Source organism: Larimichthys crocea, chromosome XI, assembly GCF_000972845.2.
Source record: "Larimichthys crocea isolate SSNF chromosome XI, L_crocea_2.0, whole genome shotgun sequence".
In the NCBI taxonomy this organism is placed as follows: domain Eukaryota; kingdom Metazoa; phylum Chordata; class Actinopteri; family Sciaenidae; genus Larimichthys; species Larimichthys crocea.
Genome location: NC_040021.1, coordinates 8,542,606 through 8,562,254, shown reverse-complemented (window position 1 = coordinate 8,562,254; position 19,649 = coordinate 8,542,606). Strand labels below are relative to the sequence as shown.

At 42.2% G+C, this 19,649-nt stretch overlaps 1 protein-coding gene across 1 annotated transcript in view; it reads left to right on the top strand.

Annotated features, from left to right (window-relative positions):
* The window catches only part of fndc1 (fibronectin type III domain containing 1), a 37,243-nt gene that overhangs the window by 2,303 nt on the left and 15,291 nt on the right, over nt 1-19,649 (top strand). Inside the window, exons 2-15 of the mRNA XM_027284284.1 lie at nt 4,043-4,234; nt 6,026-6,094; nt 10,815-11,060; nt 11,245-11,343; nt 11,930-12,047; nt 12,144-12,331; nt 12,872-12,979; nt 13,061-13,249; nt 13,345-13,928; nt 14,049-16,026; nt 16,216-16,331; nt 16,871-16,982; nt 17,145-17,498; nt 19,109-19,165. Coding sequence (XP_027140085.1) covers nt 4,043-4,234; nt 6,026-6,094; nt 10,815-11,060; nt 11,245-11,343; nt 11,930-12,047; nt 12,144-12,331; nt 12,872-12,979; nt 13,061-13,249; nt 13,345-13,928; nt 14,049-16,026; nt 16,216-16,331; nt 16,871-16,982; nt 17,145-17,498; nt 19,109-19,165 — 4,410 coding nt within the window. The remainder of the gene's footprint in view (nt 1-4,042; nt 4,235-6,025; nt 6,095-10,814; nt 11,061-11,244; nt 11,344-11,929; nt 12,048-12,143; nt 12,332-12,871; nt 12,980-13,060; nt 13,250-13,344; nt 13,929-14,048; nt 16,027-16,215; nt 16,332-16,870; nt 16,983-17,144; nt 17,499-19,108; nt 19,166-19,649) is intronic.

Here is a 19,649-nt window from a genome sequence, read left to right as displayed (position 1 = left end):
CTGTAGGTGCTGCTCCAGTTGTTTAAACAAGTACCACCTGGGCCGTGAACACACCTGTCACAGCACAGTAGATGTCAGCATACTAAGTGTGTTGCAGGAAGATATAGCATAAACAGTGTAAGATGTCAGTCTTCATCTTCGTGAGGAGATATTTGAAATCAAGAAGTGAACTTGTGACCACCAACGCTGAAATGCAAAATATGTTTTCGTGCTGTTTGTACTGGCACGCTTCTATGTGCAGATGTCATATGACATACATGTCATACATGTGTGCGTGCCCAAGCTAAACAATTACCCACGTGTGGTTGTCACTTTAAATAAAAACGCATTCTTAGTCAGTTCACCTGCTAAATGAGGCTTAACCTGCATCAATAAAAAAGACTGCCTCCAGTCTGACAGTCTGTTGATTGATGTACTGCTGTGACTGACTGAAGTCAGAGGGCAACAACCATCTACAGACATGGTCTCAGTTTGATGTGTTGGCTTTATGACAAAATTGATTACTGGAGAGAGTTTACTGAAGATCAGAGGTTAGAAAAGCTGACCAAGAATTTGGTAGCCCCTGGCAACGTCTGACACCAACCCCCATCTGGATGAATCGATGTTCATAGAGGGAGCTCAGATCTGTTTTTAAATGTATCCAAGCTCCATATGTTTAATTTGGACAGCAGGGAATAGTATAGAAATCATATAGAAATTGTGTCAATTTTCTCATTTAACTGTTGAGAAGAAAGTGAATAAGCATATTTCTCTTTAGTCCATTCTTTTAAAAGTTAAGGCTCGACCCACCGATGGAGGAACATTGTTTTTGGAAAACATATTGTTGTGCTGTGAATGTTTTCAATCCTATGAGCACCACAGATTAAATTTAACTAAATTTTATTTTATTTGGGGGGCATCAGAAGTTTCAGAGAGACTTATTTGGGCATATTTGGGCAAATTAAACCAAAACCATCTGCATGACTCAGCAGTGGTGAGCGATAATTATGTATTGGTGAACCAGTAAATCAGTTCCACGGGTGGTTAAAGTGTGATTCAAATCCCAAATCTGAAAACACAAACTGACCAAGCTCCATCTAACAGCCACTTACAATACAAGTAAGTTAAGGTACACAAATAAAATGAGAATGAGAAGAAGGCCTGGTAGATAAACACTGCACAGACATATTTGAGGTTTTATGTCTGTCAAATGTTTGTTGTTCCACAATGATTAAAAAAATCTCCAAAATAGGAAAGTGGAAACTTCTACGTCATCACTTGCCGCCAGTTATTTCAGTTACTGGAGACAAAAGATACCTCCGTCAGTGTTGTTGTTGCCTTGACAGCAAATTATTTTATTATCTAAACACCTACAGATGGATATGACTTCAATATTACAGAATGGACAGACTGATGAGCCTCGTTTACCTTGTTAGGCCAGGCCACACATACCTCCTTCCACACACACACACACTGGTGGTGGTCCTGAGCGGGGGGGTCAGAGGTCTGTGTGTGATTTTGTGGCCAGGTGAGAAGGTGCTCTTGTAAAAGTAGAGCACATTGCATGTGCATGACTGCAAGTATTTTCTAGAACAGTTTTACAAGAGTCCTCTGACCTCAGGGCTTACCTGCATATGCTTCTAGTACCAAACTACACATGCACATACATGTGTGTCCGTCTGTGAATCTGTATCCATCTAACACACACACAGACATTAACATTTTCTTTATCAACCCTGCCCTCATTCTTCACATACTTAATACTTTCCACTGTCTAACTCAATCACACTCTGACTGTCAGCTTGTCTTTCCATTTCACATTCACAAACACAGCATAGAAAATGTTATATTATTGCTCCGGTCTCCCGTGACAACGCCCTGAAACCAAGCCTCCTTCAGTCAGATTATGATGTTACAACTTGCTCTTGTTGCTTCCCAAACTGTTTATTCTTGGATGGTAATCATGCATCTGCTGTGCTCGAAGGAGTCTTGAGTTAATCAGAAATATCTGGTGTGCCCTTGGATCATAAATTCCCCGAGAAGCCAAATCACAGGATGATGTCTGGACAGAGGAACAGATCCTCTCCTACGTAATACATGACTTTATTGAAAACAGCGTGGAAGTGATTGAAGTGTGTCCAGATTTGTGTCAATGGATTCTGCCACGAACAGCTGATAAAACTGAATCCGCTGCAGCCCATTAATAAGAAAATAATAAGGAGAGATTGTGTTTTGTTATATGGGAAAACACCCTCACACTCCTCCATACACGCATGCATAATGTGATGCAAGTCCATATCTGACAGCTCAGCCACCAGAGCGGTGCTATCGAGAGTTCGCAGAAACATCTCAGCACGTATTAAAACTTAAGCAGAGACACCACTGTAGGCCTCTGAAGAGCTGTGACCATCTGTGAACTGTAACACGAGTGACAGTTATTTCTAAATGTGAAGAAGTGAGAGCGGTGGGATGCAGCTGGGCGCACACCTGCAGACAACGAGATTTCAAAGTGATGAAGTGATTTTGCGATTATGCTAAACTGAAACTGCTGCTGTAAACGTTTGAGGAGCCCAGGCAGTCATAAGAAGCAGCTGTTTATGAGATGGACAGACAATACTGACAATTATGTGTGACAGTGACGAATGACCAGCATGCTTATAAACATTTTTGACTATACTTATATACTTAGGATTCGGTTTGAGATTTGAAGCTGCTATGGAAAAATGGATGAAATGACACAGGCAATTATCGCCACATTCTCCAGAATTCTGCAGGTTTTTGGAGCGTTTTAGCATCTTTTAGTTTATTGTTTTGGTTTTTATACGGCCCACAACTTTATTATTTTTGTCTGTTCTCATTTTTTCCATCCACAGCAGGCAGCTGCTTTCAGCAACAACAAAAAAAAGCTCCGATAAGCCAAAAATACTCTACCTGTGCAGCAGACAAAAGCACACAAGAGCACAAGTTGGCCAACAGCTGGTCAAAGTAACACAACATTTCACAAGTGACAGATATTTCCTTCAGGAGCCGGTGGAGACTGAAAACTGAGCCTCAAGTGGCTGTTCGCGGGAAATGTAGTTTTTGGCACTTTACTTGACAGCCATGGAGCTTGCTGCTTGTTGCTAACATGTTCACCATAACTGAACTTGTTAGTTTAGGCTGAGCTGTAAAATTGGATTTGTCTTCAATCATCTTTTTCATACATGCTTCAGTATCATTGGCTCATTCATCATATTCATGCTGGTGTACAGCACTGACATTATAATCTGCCATACTTTGTGGTATTTTTGGTATTGCTGATTTACCTAAGATTAAATATTCATGTATGTTATTAGTTAATAACATTGTTATTAACTGCTTCTTCCAGGCGAGCGCTCCCTCAAAGAGCCATTTGATAAACATGGTCAACATTTTACTAGAATACTGCAAATTAATTCAAATATTTTCTTGTGTCTAACTTTTTACATTCAGTCAGCTGAGGTGTCAGCATCCATGCAAGCTCTCAGACAAGAGGCCATTATTATATTTGATTATTAATCTCCTCTGAGATGTTTTTTTCTTCCATGCAAACTGAATCCACAATTTCTTGTTGTGATAGATGCACACTCAACACTTTACTTTATTATCTGGGTGTAATTTTGGCTTGTTGGATAATTGTGCTGTCCGCCCTACTTTGCATTAATCTAGCAAACCAAAAAAAGAGCAAAGAGTTGCTAGTTGCTATCCAAAACAAAGTGGTGGTTACTATTTTCTTTGTTTTGTTTTGAACAAATCTAGCCAAGAGGGAGACTTAAGATTACTTCTTGTCCTCAGCCTTTAGCATCCAAGCATATCCTCCTATTTCTTTAACCATCAATCAATAGTTTGTAATTTTCAGAGCCATCTTACATTTAAGAATCAGAGTTGCTTTAAATGCCAAGTGTAATACATACAGAGTAAATGTAGTGTAGTAGGCCGACATACTGCCACAATGTGTAGAGGCAACAGGCCTTTGCAATAATATGAAGAAGTTTATTAAAATAAACTAAAGACACAATTTATCTTGACGTCATTTGTTTTGCAGCAGAGAAGCCCCTGCGGTCAAACAATGGGAAACAGACAGCTGTGGACAAGGGCCTGAGGGAGAGCTGGGAGCCTTCTATCCATCTGGATGGAAGACCTGTGGACCGCGTCATCAGCTCCAGCAAACCCCCAAAGTCTCACCGCTTCCCTAAAGTGGGAAAGGACAGTCGCTCTCATCTACTGGAGGATGTAGGTAAGGCAGAAACAGAGAGAAAGTTTAGAAAGAGACGAGGATGTGAGACGTTCAGATGAGTTTCTGATGGGATTGAGTGATGTTGGAGTTAATGAGTTTATTTCTGAGGGAGCTGGATATTTAAAAAAAGTAATTCAAAGGAAAATAAATGTACGGAGTGCAAGAAGTTTGGCTTAAACCATGGAGCGAGCTTTCAGATCCTGCAGTTCTGCACTTTCTCAAGGCTCAAGTGCCAAGAATGAGGAGGGGGATGAGCAAAGCTGTGTACAAAGCAGAGACGCCAGGAGGTGAGGTGTAAGCCCTCATATGTGAGTTCGTGTATGATTGATTTTTACCAGTGGATTAGTTCATCACTGGATGTACTGACATCCAAGTTTGCCAGAAAGAAAGCCAGAGAGCACTGGGAGAGTCGGTGGTGGTGTGCGTGAGCCGCGATCATCATCCAGGCTAAGCAGTTATTTTAGGTTTTAGATTATTTTTAGGTTTTTAACATCTTTTTTGGTCATTCCTTATCCAGCCTTGTAAAACATAAGACAGGTCTTTATGTTTCTATACACATACAGTGTGCTGTGTTGACACAGTCTAGCCTGCTTTTGTCATTATTCCATTTTCCTCTGTCCTTGGCTTCTTACAGTCATACTTCATCAGCGGCTCAAAGTCTGCAGCCAACCCTTCTTTTCCACATCCAAACCCAGCCCAGCTCCTATAACCCAGTCTCCTGTGTTGTGGTCACTTGTTGTGTGTGTGTGTGTGTGTGTGTGTGTGTGCAACATGTGTGTGTTTTGTGGTGATTGTGGTGGAGGATAGGGCGGTGCCATGTGTTGAAGTCATGCATTGTCTTGTATGCTGTGTCAAACATGTATCTATAGACAGTTTTTATGTGTGTGTGTGTCCACTCGTGTGCGTTGTGGCGTCGGCCTTGTGCTCCGGTGCAGTACGCCATAAATCTCTGGCAACCAAGCAGTGTCTCAGCGTTGACTTTCCAGAAAATTCCTTGCAGATCATGTGTTGTTCCCCCAGCAGCATGAGAGGAGCATCACTTGTCATAAATAACACCATGCTGTTTGCTTCCACATCATTAATGTGTCTGGCCAGCTGCTGTTAAAACAACAAAGATGGAGGAAGGACTTATTCACAGGGAGATGGAGAGTAAAGGAGAAGGGGGAGACTGAGAGAAGACACCCACATTTCTCACTGATCAGAAGAAAACTATTGACAGTATAAAGAATGGTCAGCGTAACCGCAACGTCACCCACAGGTTTCTGAAGAGCCGTTTTGAAGCTCAGAATCTGTGACTCTGGTCGCTACCATGTTGGTAGTCCTGCTGCTAATCTAAAATTCGGCAAAGACGTGGATCATTGGTGGACCTCAAGTGGGCTGAATGATGCCTGGGTCCTCAAACAAGCCATCTGTAACGCCACCTACCTGTCAATCAGCGGCCATGCTGTTAATTATGCATAATTTTAAGCTTAATATAATTTGAACAGGTGTGTTCTATAAATTTGCTATAGAGACCAAAACAGTTTTTTGTACCAGGCTGTAAACATGTTTATTTCTGCTGTGAAGTTCTACATTTTAACGTGGATGTTTGAGGAATCACAGTGTCAACAGAGGTTGCCGGGAAAAACTTAAATGATACTCATGTAAACAACAGAGGTTGCCGGGAAAAACTTAAATGATACTCATGTAAAAATGTCCTCTTGAACATGTCATGTCATCTAGTAGAAAGGTAGAAGTTTCTTTTAAAATGTACATAATTTGCTGATATCCTGTGTCGTCATTCTTTTGTAGACCCAGAATGGGTTAACCTGGATGGCTTTGCAGTGTTGGGCGGTGCACCTGTCAGCAACTCATCAGCAGGTAAACCTGATCTCATGGTATCTTTACCAACAGCGCATGAGAGTGGTATGTCTCAGTTAAGAGCGTGTAAAAGTATCTGGTTAAACCCATTAAAAGCGATTTTCAGAAATGATCTGCTGTCAACATGGATATAAAAAGAATCGCCAAATCTAATGCGAGGATGATTCACACAGTGCTATGTCTCTGGGCTACTTTTCCCTTCCCTCAGTTGTTCTGTCTCTACGGGATCAATGTTGGGGAAAACATTCACTTGTCTCTGACTCATAGGTTCCCATTTATTTAGTAAGATATTTTTCTTGCAGGTGATCCAGATTTAACATGGAGTTTTTGTTGCCTTTAAACACTACACCACATTAATTATCACATATTTGCCTGCCACTGCTTTCAGCAGACTGTAAAATTAAAGGAAATTTGAGAAGTGAGTGATGAAAGTGTAGCCTGGGGATGTATTTATGAGCACACAATCAATTAATTGATCGGTGACGTGATACATAGTTAACCGCCAACAATTTTAAACAATGAATAATTAATTAACAGGGTTCACATTTGCTGTTTTTCAGACTTTCAAATGTGTTTCACATTTGGCTGACGCTTTTATCCAAAGCAACTTACAGGGAGCAATTTGGGGTTCAGTATCTTGCCCAAGGACACAGGCAGAGCTGGGGGATTAATGGGGCTCGAACCGCCGATCATCTCATTAGTGGACGACCCACTCTACCTCCTGAGCCACAGATTTGACACTTGGTGATGGGCATATTCCAGGCTTTTCTGAACTAAATTGTAAATTGAATAACATAAGATAAATTTAGATAAGATCAATTAAGACAGACTGTAATGAATGGGTGATGTGAGGAGATGCAACTGAATCTTACACACTGGACCTTTAATAATTAATCTATAGGATAAAGTCATGAAGTCATGCTGGTGTTAAAGAGTCTGTTGTAATAAAGGACCTGTGGTAGTGCTCCTTCATGGTGGGACCAGCATGTCTGTTGTTGAAGATGCCGATTAGGGCCTCTGCTAACTCCCCCTCTTCCTCTGTCTAGGGGGCAGTCCAGGACAGAGCTGGACCTCTTGACCAGTCTTTCAGTCCCTCTTCGTGCAGCAAATGACTGTTACAGTCAACAGTTTTTAACTGATCGGACAAGACCAGACTTAGACCAGACTAGTAAATTACATTTTCATTATGTATTTATTTCTGTGCAGAGTCATGCGCCATTTGGACATCCAAACATATGTCATGTAAACACTCACTAGTCTACCGCAGGGCAAACAAAAATAGACACGTGCACTTTTGTGTTTAAACTGTGCCCTGGGGACAATTTAGTCTCTATAAACCACTTGACTTGGCATGTCTTCGTGCTGTGGCAGGGAGCATGGAGAAAACCCATTCACATTCCATTCTGAAAGGATCAGGACCAGCAATTGAACCCAGGACCTTCTTCCTATGAGGCGACAGTGCTAACCACCGAACCACCACGCTGCTCTGGAGTTTCCGTTTTATTTGTTTGAGGCAGAGCTGCTCTGGAGACACAGCTAATCATATTTGTTGAGCTTAACCTCAGTGAATGGAGCCAAAGAAGCCACTGTGTTTCTGGCAACGTAATCCTAGTGTTAAGCCCATTAAAAAGGAAGAGGCAAAAGTAGACACCACATGTCATGTGCTAACAACCGTAATGTTACGTTAGCAGTATAGTAACGTAACATTACGGTTCATTACAAATCAGTAGGTAATAGCTTGGTAAGCTAATCGAATGACAACAACAAAAACATGCATGGCATTCATGTTTTATATTCATATTTTGACTATTATATCTTCCTCTGTTGTTGTTTTTTTTTATAAATAAAAGATACACAACAACAATACAATACAATTCTACCAATTAGCCCAATGTCCATTAGCCAAGCAAAAATGCTAAACATTAGTAACTGATAACTCAAGTTATCTTTTAGGTAACCAAATTAGCCCATAGTTAACAAACAACAATTTATTTGAACAATAATAGCGGATGGCATTGTAAGATAATGAATAAATGAAGACAAAGAATAAATGGAGACATTGCACTGTTGAACATATTTTGCCATTTGTGTTTGTCAGTTAACTTTTTTTTGTTTTTAGTTCAGGCTAAAATGATTAGCTTATCTAGCTACCTGAGAGTTTTTTGGATATGAACAATGAACAACAACATACAACAATTTTGACGATTAATTATAGTGAACAAAATCCAAACAATAGCATTTAAAAAGAATTGTAAAGCTAGAAAACTTGTTGCAAATTGAAAAAGCTTAGAAGAACAACATAACAGAGAAGACATTTTAATATTGCATATTCATGGGGCGGTCGGTAGCGTAGTGGGTTAAGCGGCCGCCCCGTGTGTAGAGGCCTCTGTCCGGTTCTAATCCCGCATCGGATGGCCCTTTACTGCGTGTCATTCCCCCTCTCTCTGCCTCCTGTCTATCTTTAGCTGTACTATCATAAAAGGCCAAAAAAATAAATATATTGCATATTCATATGCAGCAGCAGTATGATATTATACACTCCCAACTGCCAACTGACAAGTTGTCAAGTTCAGTGAATGAATAAAAGCATTGGCATTGGTGTTGTAGTTTCATATTGTGACTGGGCTTGTGTCTTTCCCTTTTCTTTTCTTTTTTGTCAGTCAGCTAACTTTGTCTCTGTAGTGGAGGCTAAAATTGATTATCTCTGCCTCCAGGAAAACTCAACAACTGGGAATTGTTTGTATAAATTAAACCGTGGCTAAACTAAGCAATTTACTCCACCGTGAGACCCAAACTTACCAATTTAGGGTTGCAAAGTTTAGATTTGCTTTTGGAGGTGGTGAAATGTCGGAGACGGTGGATAAAAGCGTTCTTAAAAGGAGGGAGTGAGAACACAACAGTGACATTCTTCAGCATTAGTCTGAACACTGAGGTGGGTCTCCCGCTCTAGCAGTGGTATGTGTGTCTGTCTGGAGGCCAGCCTCATAGCACCTCGGACCATCGAGCTTCCAGGAAAAGACAGAAAGGATCTGGCAGTGAGAGCATTGTGGAGTCAATGGTTTAGTGGTCCGTGGTGTGGTGACCCAGGCCAAAGTATGCACTGTGACAGTTTTCCAGAGAGAGAGAGAGAGAGAGAGAAAAGAGGAAGAAGAAAATAAGAAAAAGAAGAAGTAGGCTGATTAAAACCAAATGTTTTTTGTTTTTTTAAAAATCAGCAAAGTATGAGGAGATCAAACAGGTACAGTGGGTATGAGACAGAGGATTGGCTCATATTAGTGTTATTCTTGAAAGTGCTGCCTCACTAGATGTCAAAAATGTCTGAAAAATCGCACTAAAAACATAACAGACTGTATCATATTCACCATCAATATGTTATTGTTGTGTGTAATTCAGAGCAGACTGTGACAGACTGTTTTCACAGTGGTACCGTACAGTAACTTTGACAGATACTGAAGCAGACACAGTGTGAATATATTGCCATTTGAAATCAGTGTCACATTTGAGCGTTTGAATGTTGCAGAAACAAGCATGCATGTATAGCAGATTTCACACAGCGTGCTAACAAGCAAACAACCGGAGCAGCTGTCGACAGTAAATGTGTGATTTATAGCAAATGAGATTAAAACAAGCAACAGACATAGAAACAGCTACAGACGGTTTAATTTAACGTTGGCCAAAAGACAAGAGGAACATATAGAACAGATTACCCAATAAACTCGTACAGGTGCAGCAGAAACTTGGAGAGAAACAGGAAAAGTTGAGAGGGAACGCAACATTGGAGCGAGAGCGTTGTTTCATTACTAAACAGCCAATTGTCTTGATACAGAGGTTTACTCAGCTGTGCTGGCAGGACACGAGGAAGGATAGAGACAGAGAGACTCAAAGACACGAATGGAGAGCTCCAAGTCTCCAATACTTGCTGACACAAACTTCCTCTTTCTTCTTGGGAGCTTTTCTGGTGTGCATTTAAACTCCTTTTTGCCTCATCTTGTTTTTCACCACATGTACAATGTCATGGTGGAAGCCTATCTGTAAAACTAAAAGTCATAGCTAAAGGAAGTTTTTTTGGGGGGTGTGATGGCCTTTCTTGGAAGACAATTCAGAGTTGGCCTACCCTACCTGTTTGTTGGACGGGGAAACCCTACATCACAGCGGACCAGCTGACTTTTCAGTACTCACCCAGCTGTGCATGTAGCTGTCCTGATGGGAAACAGCGTAGATCTTTTCTCATCTGAAAGTGATTACGAGAAACGAGGGATAGAGAAAAGAAAGAAGACAGAAGAAAGAGTGGGAGGGAACTGAGGAGTTTTTTTGTTATATAGCCAACGCTATCGCTCAACACTGCAGCCAAGATGAGGGGGATTGTCTGGCTGTCTGAGTCAATGTCTGAGTCGTTGTCCAAGATAGGGTGGGATTAAAGCAGGAAGCAGAACACCAGAAGTTGGACCAGATGATATCGGATGTGGTGCTTGTCCCTTTTGTGACAACTGGGTATGTTTACTGTCACTGTTGCCTTAAAGTGTCGTGTAATTATGTGTTTATCACTGAGAGGATGTGTTTGGAGTGGAGCAATTTTGTTCAATGATGTTCCTTGGCAATTACTCTCAACAAAGCCCCAAAGGCAAATTCATCACGGAGCACAGATTATGAATGAACTATGGAGGGTCACGGAGGTAAAATGAACTCCGGTGAACTCTTGACTCTTATCATCCACCAACAGGTCCAGTCAGGCCTCCGCAAATTGTTGCCAGAAATCAGCCGTCTGTACAGCGGGCCACCAGGGTGGACAGAACAGCTCGTCCATTGGGCGTGTCTAACACCAGGACACATAGGAGAGCGCCTCAGTCCTCATCAGGTCCCAGGCAGCCTGAGAGAGTTTTGGCAGGGACACCACTACTGGAAAGGAGACGCCAACACCACACCAAGCCTCAGTCTGACCAGAGAAACCGACGCGCACAAAAACTAAGTAAGAGGACCCACATTTTACACTCTTAACCACCAGATTAAAAGGCCAACAATTAAAATTCTGGTTCAATATGATGCTGAAAAGACATTTTTTTTAAATGACAATTAGCTAAATTTTGTTTGTACTATCTTTAGTGTCCATAGTGTAAACCCTGGCCGTGCCTGGTATCCCTTTCTATTCATAGCATCTGAGTCCGTTCATGTGGTGTCACTGCAGGCACAGAAATCCACGGGGCAGAGCTCACCGTCCAACAGAGCAGTTGCAACCAAAACAACCACACCAGGTACCTGCAGGTTTATGGAGAATCACTTAACTCTGTCTTTCTTTGCATTGTAAACTACAGAAGCCCTAAGCGGTCATGCATTCATACATTTTATTTCCTCTGTTTTCTTATGATAACAAGTTAATATCATTTGTTTTCTCAAGATCTCAAGACAACAAGACTTTGTTTTCCAGAGTTAGCCTTTCCTGCTCGGCTGCCAGACCGTGGTCGAGCAGCACATAGGAGATGTCGTCCCTACCATCAGAGAAGCAGGAGTACTGTATATTTATCATTGCTTAACATCCATCAGGTCAACACGGGATGACGTCACGTGACAGAGCTCTCAGGCCTATCACCTTTGATTCATTATCTTGAGGTCTCAAATGATTTCTGTCGTTATCTCGGGAAAACAAATAAAACTAACATGTTATCTTGAGAAAACAAATGAAATAAAATGTGAATGCATGACCGCTTAGGGCTTCTGTCTCATAATAGCTCATCAATAAACACAGTTAGTTATAAAGTCATGCCAGCCAGATCTTTGAGGTTTGGAGCTAGACATTGTTGTCTCTACGTCTTTGTGTGTGTGTCTTTGTGTGTTGTCCAGAGCCACCGGTGTATGAGGCCCGGGACATCAGTGTCAGGGTCATGTCTCCTCAATCAGTCCTCATCTCCTGGGTTGACCCTGCTGTTGAAATGGGGAAGGTCGACCCTGATGAACCCAGGTAGGAATCTGTTCAAGAGAAAGAAAGACTATAAGTATGATGTCACTCTGACCTTTTCCTCTGGAGTAAAACCACCTCTCGTCTCTCTTAACCCAGATCCTACACAATTAGATACAGGGAAAAGGGTGAGTCAGCACGCTGGGAGTACAAGGACAACAACCAGAGGAGAATGATGATAGACAACCTGTCTGCTGACAGCATGTATGAGTTTTCTGTCAGGATCTCTCAGAGAGAAAAACAAGGGAAGTGGAGCGTCTCCGTCTTCCAGAGGACCCCCGAGTCAGGTATGCACAGTCACTGCTTGCTGAGAATATAGAATATCACCATGAAAAGTGAGCTGATTTCTTTTTCAGGAGCTACATAGTGCCAAAGAAGAAAGAATTCAGTCTTACATAACCATGTCTGTTAGCCCTTTTCTTCTCATTTCCTCATATCACACTTCATCACGTTCACTGCCTTTTATTCCCATTTGATATTTGATTCGAGCTTTGGCTGCAGCTCTGTCATGATTGCAACTTTTATACCATGTCATAGCAGCTCCTGAGCTCCAGTTCATTGTAATGTCAGCATTTACTGCCTGGCTCACAGCTAAGATTTCCATCTGCAGTTCCATACATGATCTCAAGGGGAGGTTCCTGACAATGTATGGCAGCAGAACTTTCCTCAGTTGAGGCCTCCTGGCACAAATGTCCTCACTGTTTTTACACGCTTTAAGTAGCAATTTCCTCACCCCGCTCCCTTCATGCTGCTTCTGGTTTCTGTCCTGCTTCTCCTCTTTTCACTGCTGTCTTTTCATTGACTTCTGTTCTCCTCACTTGCTCTAGCGCCATCTGGGCCACCAGAAAACTTTGAGGTCAAGCCACTACGCGGGAAAGGAACTGCTGTCATTGCAACATGGGATCCACCTGAAGAACCCAATGGAAGGATAAGAGGTCAGGCCAGGACGATTGAAATAAATTCACTTTTGCTAACAAGTCTTTGGTGTTAACTTGTGGGCCTCTATCCCCAAATAGAGTACATCCTTTCATACGCCCCTGCTATGAAGCCATTTGGTATGAAAAGTGTTACTCACCGTGGCAGCACCACCTCAGCCACCATAGATGGCCTCACACCGGGAGATCGGTACATCTTCAAGATCAGAGCTACCAACAGGAGAGGACAAGGACCACAGAGCAAAGTCTTAAGTGTTGTCATGCCAGGATGTAAGCATATTTGACTATATACAGTATGTGTGTGCATGAAGGCCTGAAGATTTTGATTCATCCTTAATTTGTAACTATTTTCTGTCTACTGCCAGCCAGCAGCAGTGCCTCATCGTCAAAAACCAGCCGCAGGACTAGCCATACTCCTTCCAAACAGGATACCGACCATGATGAATCTGACAACGAGCCAACAGAGGAGCCAGAAGAACCAACAACACCTTCTCAGCCACGTCCTGCTGTCAACAGGCGTGTACGGCCCCTTTCTCAAACACGCTCCTATCACAGCATCTTCTCTGCTGTAAGGGGTTCAGTCAGGAATACAGGGAACAGAGGAAAAGTTCAAGCTAGAGAAGAGGAGGAAGAGGAGGAGAACATACCCACAACACCACCACCAGTAGAAGAGACAACAACCATGGAGGCTGTACCAGAGACAACAGAACCAGACAACAATGTTTCCCCCGAAGAGCCCTTGACTACCGAGACCCCCAGCCTCAAAGTTCTGACACCCTCTCCAACTAAACCGTCTCATCCCAAACCACCACCTAGAAGACCCATTAAGATCAGGGTCCATCAGAAACCTAAGACTGGTTCCTCCTCATCATCTTCTGACTCCTCTTCTTCTTCTACTTCATCTTCTGGCTCCTCTTCTTCCTCTACTTCATCTTCTGGCTCCTCTTCTTCTTCTACTTCATCTTCTGGCTCCTCTTCTTCTTTTCCTCCATCTTCTGGCTCCTCTTCTTCTTCTACTTCATCTTCTGGCTCCTCTTCTTCCTCATCCTCTAGGTCCTCTTCTTCTTCCTCTACTTCATCCTCCTCATCTTCTGGTTCCTCTACATCTTCTTCATCCTCATCATCCTCACCTTCTTCAACCTCATTATCTCCCTCCTCACGTGTTCAAGAGTCAGCAGCCAGTAGAAAAGACTATGTAGCTTCCACATATCCAGAGAGCAAAAACAGCTACGATAAGCCCAGCATAACACATGCAAAACCCTCCACTGCAGTTGTAAAAGAGAGCAATTCACAGCAGACAGAGCCTGTATCTATGGGTAGAGGTTTGACTTTAGCAGCGCGCACTAATGGGACTGGGTTTGGTTCTAGATATGGTTACAGTCGAAGATATCCAGGTATTTTGTCTAGGGGGAATTCAACTCGAATGCTCAATGGTTACAAACCTGCCATTGTCTCACAGTCGAACTTACCAAGCAGAACTCAAAACCAAGCAACATCAAACACTCGTACTTCAGCAACATCACAGTCTACTTTACCAGACAGGACTCAAAACCACAGAACATCACAAACTTTAAATTCAGCAACATCCAGATCCACTTCACAAAGTGGAACCCATAACCAGGCAACATCAGATCCATATAATTATGACAAATCACAATCCACATCAGAGTCTAGGTCTCAAGGCTCTACAACTCTACAGAACTCAGGCACCAATCCATCCACTTCACAGAGCAGCTCAAACCACCCGTCAAACATAGACTTATCAGGCTCTTCTCGGTCAACTTCACACAGAGGATCTCATGACTCTGCAAGTTCACGCAACACACAGAGTTCACACACATCACCTGAGCAGGACACAGCAGTCAGAGAGGGAAATGATAATAGGTATCAGAAAAATACAGATGCAGAAGTAACCAAAAATGAAGAACCTACTTTAAGCTCTACCCCACAACATACAGAGGAGGAGAAAAGGGAGGAAGAAGGAAAGGAGAAAAGCAATAATGGAAAAACGGTGGTTTCACGTACAAGAATTAGCCCCTCATTGGTTGAAAGATTCCCTTGGCTAGCTAGTCGTTACCCAGGTAGGTTTGGTACAGGGACAAGAGCGTCATCTACCAGGCAGGATAGTAGAACTCCCTTGACCAGGACTTCATCCTCCATTGGGGCTGGCACACCTATCTTAAGGGGAACACCCACCAGGGTTTCAGGTGCCACAGGTGCTGCAGGAGTGTCCAGGATACAGGAGACTAGTGAAGATCTGAGAAACCCTTCCACTCTTGACTCACTAAAGAATGGGGTAGGGGTTAGTTCAGTTAAGCCTTCTTTGACTAATAAAAATACAGCATCCAGTGACTCTAGAAACCCAACTACCTCTTCATCTTCATCATCTTCCTCTTTGAATCGTGGACACGGAGACTCAAGGGAGCCCATACTTAGAGGAACCTCTAATGACAATGATAATGATTACAATAAGGAATCTCTCAATGAGAGGAGTGGAGATATCAGTGGAAAAAATGATAAATTTGCAGACCCCACAGCTGCTCAAAAAAATCCTACTGTAACTTCAACTGACCCTCACAGAAATGTAGAGGACAATCAAAGTGTGGATACTTCTTCTAGGACAAGATCTGGCTCACCATCTGGAGTCACTCCAACACATCGCCGTCCTGGTGCAGGAGTGAATGGGAGGGGACGCTCTCCTCTGCTGGCTAACAGGCAGTTTGGTGGATCTAGAACTCCTATCAGACCACAGCCAGTACAGAACTCAAGACAAGGTTCTTCAACATCTGATTCATCCCTATCATCACCTGATACCTCTTCTTCCTCAAAGTTGCCCCAGCCAGTTTTGACCTCAGATCGTGACGTTGGCAGTGGCACTACTGTGACAAAGACAGGAGGATTAATTGGGGGCAACTCCCAATCTACATCCTCAGCATCTTCATCTCCATCTAGAGACAGCTTTAGGGGTATGGGTGGTAGGCCTCGCTATCCCATCCTCAGAGGAAAGCCTATTAATGGAGGACAACTCAAGCCTGTCAATGGAAATGGTAAAGTCCATTAGTAAAGTGCATGTGAATAAAAGTTGTCACATCCAGCTACTGTAACACGCAAAATGTGCAAGGATTTGCTTGAGCAAAAAGCTTAATGATGGTGATATAGATGTATGAGACTGTTATCAGTAAATCATAAAGTTACCAATCAGTTAAATGACTCTGCTTAAATCATATAATCATTAGGTAAAAATGGACGACCCAACCTGACAGCAACAAATGAGAAAGAGTCCTCGCCCTCTCAAGGAACTAGCAAGGCCGTTGGTCAGAGGTATATCACTGGACCAGATGGAACCAAATGGGTAACTGTTAAATATAGTGATTGTACCATAGTTGTAATCTTGTGCTGAGATGAGTCTGAGCTAAACCTTCTGCAATACATATTAAACTTTCTGGGAAATATGCTCATCTGCTTTCTTACCAGTGTTCGATGACAAGATTAGTACCACTCTGGTTAGCTGAGCTTAGTCTAAATACAGGAAATAAAGGGAAACAGCTGGCCTTGCTCTGTCCCTGCTGATAGACACACAGTGATGACAAGACTCCAGGAAGTGACTATGCCTGTCCAAGAAATACTCTGGCTCATAACTCCGAATAAGATCACAACATGTTGTTAGTATGCTTGTTTGGTATCAGTTTTCTAATTTAACAAGCAAGCACATAAATGGATTTCCCAAAATGTTGACCTTTCATGCTTCAACTTTTGATTCTTCTTTGAAATGCTACAGATCAGTTGTTGCCATTGTAAGTGTTAGGAATATGACTAAATTTGACAGGATGAGGGATGAATAGTTGACATTTTATCTCTATATATAGTTGTATACATATTTTGTGTCTCCAGGTGGTAGACTTGGAGCGGGGAGTTCTTATGAACCAGGATGGACAAGTTCTCCAGGACTCCCAGGGCAAACCCAAGAGAGTGGTGCTTGGAGAGGATGGACGCACGATTTTCGGTAATATTCTTCAGTCAATCTTATATGGCATTTAAACATACATCATATACATGTAAAGCTTGACCATGTATGAAAAACAATTTATTATTAACTTACGACTTAAGACAAAGCCATAAATATTCTGTTTCTTCTCTTTTTGCTCCTCGCTCCATTGACCACCAGACCGCATGGGGACTCCCCTGGTAAACGAGGAAGGTATGGCTCTGTTTGGCCATGGCAGAGATAGCCGGCCTGTGGTCAACCCCAAAGACAAGGTCCTCATGGTTGGAGGAAAGCCTCTACTTGGCTTGGACGTTTCTCGCTCCAGGACCACCACTCCCACCACCACCACCACCACCACCACCACTACCATGGCTCCTACCACCACACCTGAACCCACCACGATTGATTGGTATATAGAGGACTCTACCACAATGCTGCCGTACCCAACCTGTCCACCTGGAACCTTCTCCAAAACTGATGAATATGGATATCCAATGCTGGACTCAGAGGGAATATTGGACTGTTATCCAGAAGGTAAGTCTTTCTTGAGAAGGACGTAAGTACTTAAAATTTATCATAACACAATGCAGATAGCATTTTAAAAGATTGATTTAAGTACAGATTTATGTTCCAGGAATAAAACAAACTGCAGCACTCCAATTTAGCAATACTGCTGTTCAGTGAAGCGTTTTAGAGCCAGAAGAGTGAACATAAATAAGTATGACTTCACTAAATCTCTCAGTTGTGTTGGTTGTCATATCCATCTAGGCCAAGGCAACGAGTGTTTCCTGTCTGTACCCACAGAGTCCTATAACTCTATAACTGTGTGTGTCTTAACTGTGTGATCTGGTCATTATGTGTGTGTATGTGTGTGTGTAGATGTGTATGTCTATGTGCGACCACAGGAACCACATGTGGGTCTCCACATCTGGGGGCTGGCTATGGTCAGAGTACTGCTGGTTTAAATGCACAACATGCTGTCATTTGCACACTGTCATTAATGTTATCACACAAAGACAATGGATAAAACATACTTACATGCATAAACACCCAAAGAAAGGATATTTTAGTTATTACAGCACATATGCTGGAGAATTTGAAAACAATTGAACTAAACTAAATCTATAGGATTACAGTTGTAGATTTGCATTGAACAAAATAGAAGTCATAATTAGGTAAATAAAGATCCAGTATGTGAGACTTAGGTGGCTCCATTTCAAAAAGAATTGTTATACTTTTGTTATCTTAGAATGAGCATTTTATACCTTTAATGCTCTTCCATGGAGTCTACCAACTGAATGTACAAAAAATGGACAGCATATACTTGATGTCACTTGTAGGTTTCTGGAGCATCACTTTGAAGCTCAGAATATGTGGCTCTGGCCGCCTCTTACTCCTCTAAGATGTGGATCATGGCGGGCCAAATGATGCCTGGCTGCTCAAACAAATCATCTGTAACATCACCTACCTGTCAAAGCAACCATGCTGTTAATTAAAAATTCACCCTCAGTACAGTTGTCATGAACGGGGATATTAGCTATAGAGACCAAAACTGTTTTTTGAACCGGGCTGTAAACATGTTTTTTTCTGCTGTGAAGTTGGATATTTTAACATGGGTGCTTATGGAGATTGACTTGTTCTGTAGCCAGCCTCAAATGGCCGCTCGGGGAATTGCAGTTTTTGGCACTTCCGCACAGGCTTTATTTCACAGCCCACCATGTTGAACCACTGCGTCTAGATAGCCTTTCCTGATTTGTACATGTTTCGTGGATGCCATAATTTCTCCGTCATGCTAAGAAGGATAGGGTGATGTACAACTACACCGCTAGATGCCACTAAATCCTACACACTTCAAGTAAGCTATCATTAGTTTACATGATAACATACAAACAAACACAAGATAACATACAACCTCAAACACGCCCAGCAAACTCAGTAGAGACACTTTTTCACTCACTCATAACACACTTATGTTGACTGATGCCTGACCAGTGTTACTTAAGTGTCAACATTTGTATTAGTGCTTGTACCAAAAGTATGTGTTAAAATAGGTTTGTCTATGTGGATGTGTGGGTGTTTATGTCTATTTATGTGTATATGGTCATTTGAGATTGATACTACAGCTTGTTTTACTTCCTTGACAGAGGAATCCTCAGGAATGGAAACGGACCACATGCCTGATGCTTTAGGTCTTGAGAAAGGTATTGGCTGAGCCTGGCTTCGAAACCGACCTACTACCATTGGGCTGGGATGGACTAAACTGCACTTTATGCTCATTTGTTGACTGTGAACTGTACTGTTTGTTTGTCTGTTTATCTGTCAGTGAATCTGTTCGCTAGCTCTTTCGTCTCTTCCTTGTTGCCTTTCCCGTGGTCTTTATTTTGTTTCTCTTTTTGTACGTTCATTGCTGGGATTTTACTTTATGGGCTGTTTTTAATAACTTTTATTCCATAGACTTGACCCATAGTGCATGTGAACGGCATTACTAAGCTCAAGAGAATGTCCTGGCTTATGGTTTGATGCAATGTATTTGCTGTTATTAACGTTGCTCTGTAATATAATAGATGAACCCTGGCTTCAGCCAAACACTAGCTGAATGGAAAAGTGCAGCAGCTTGGTTGATGTGAGGGTTTGCACTGTGTAATGTCACTACAGGTGTTTGGATCTCTCAAGGATTCTGTTGCA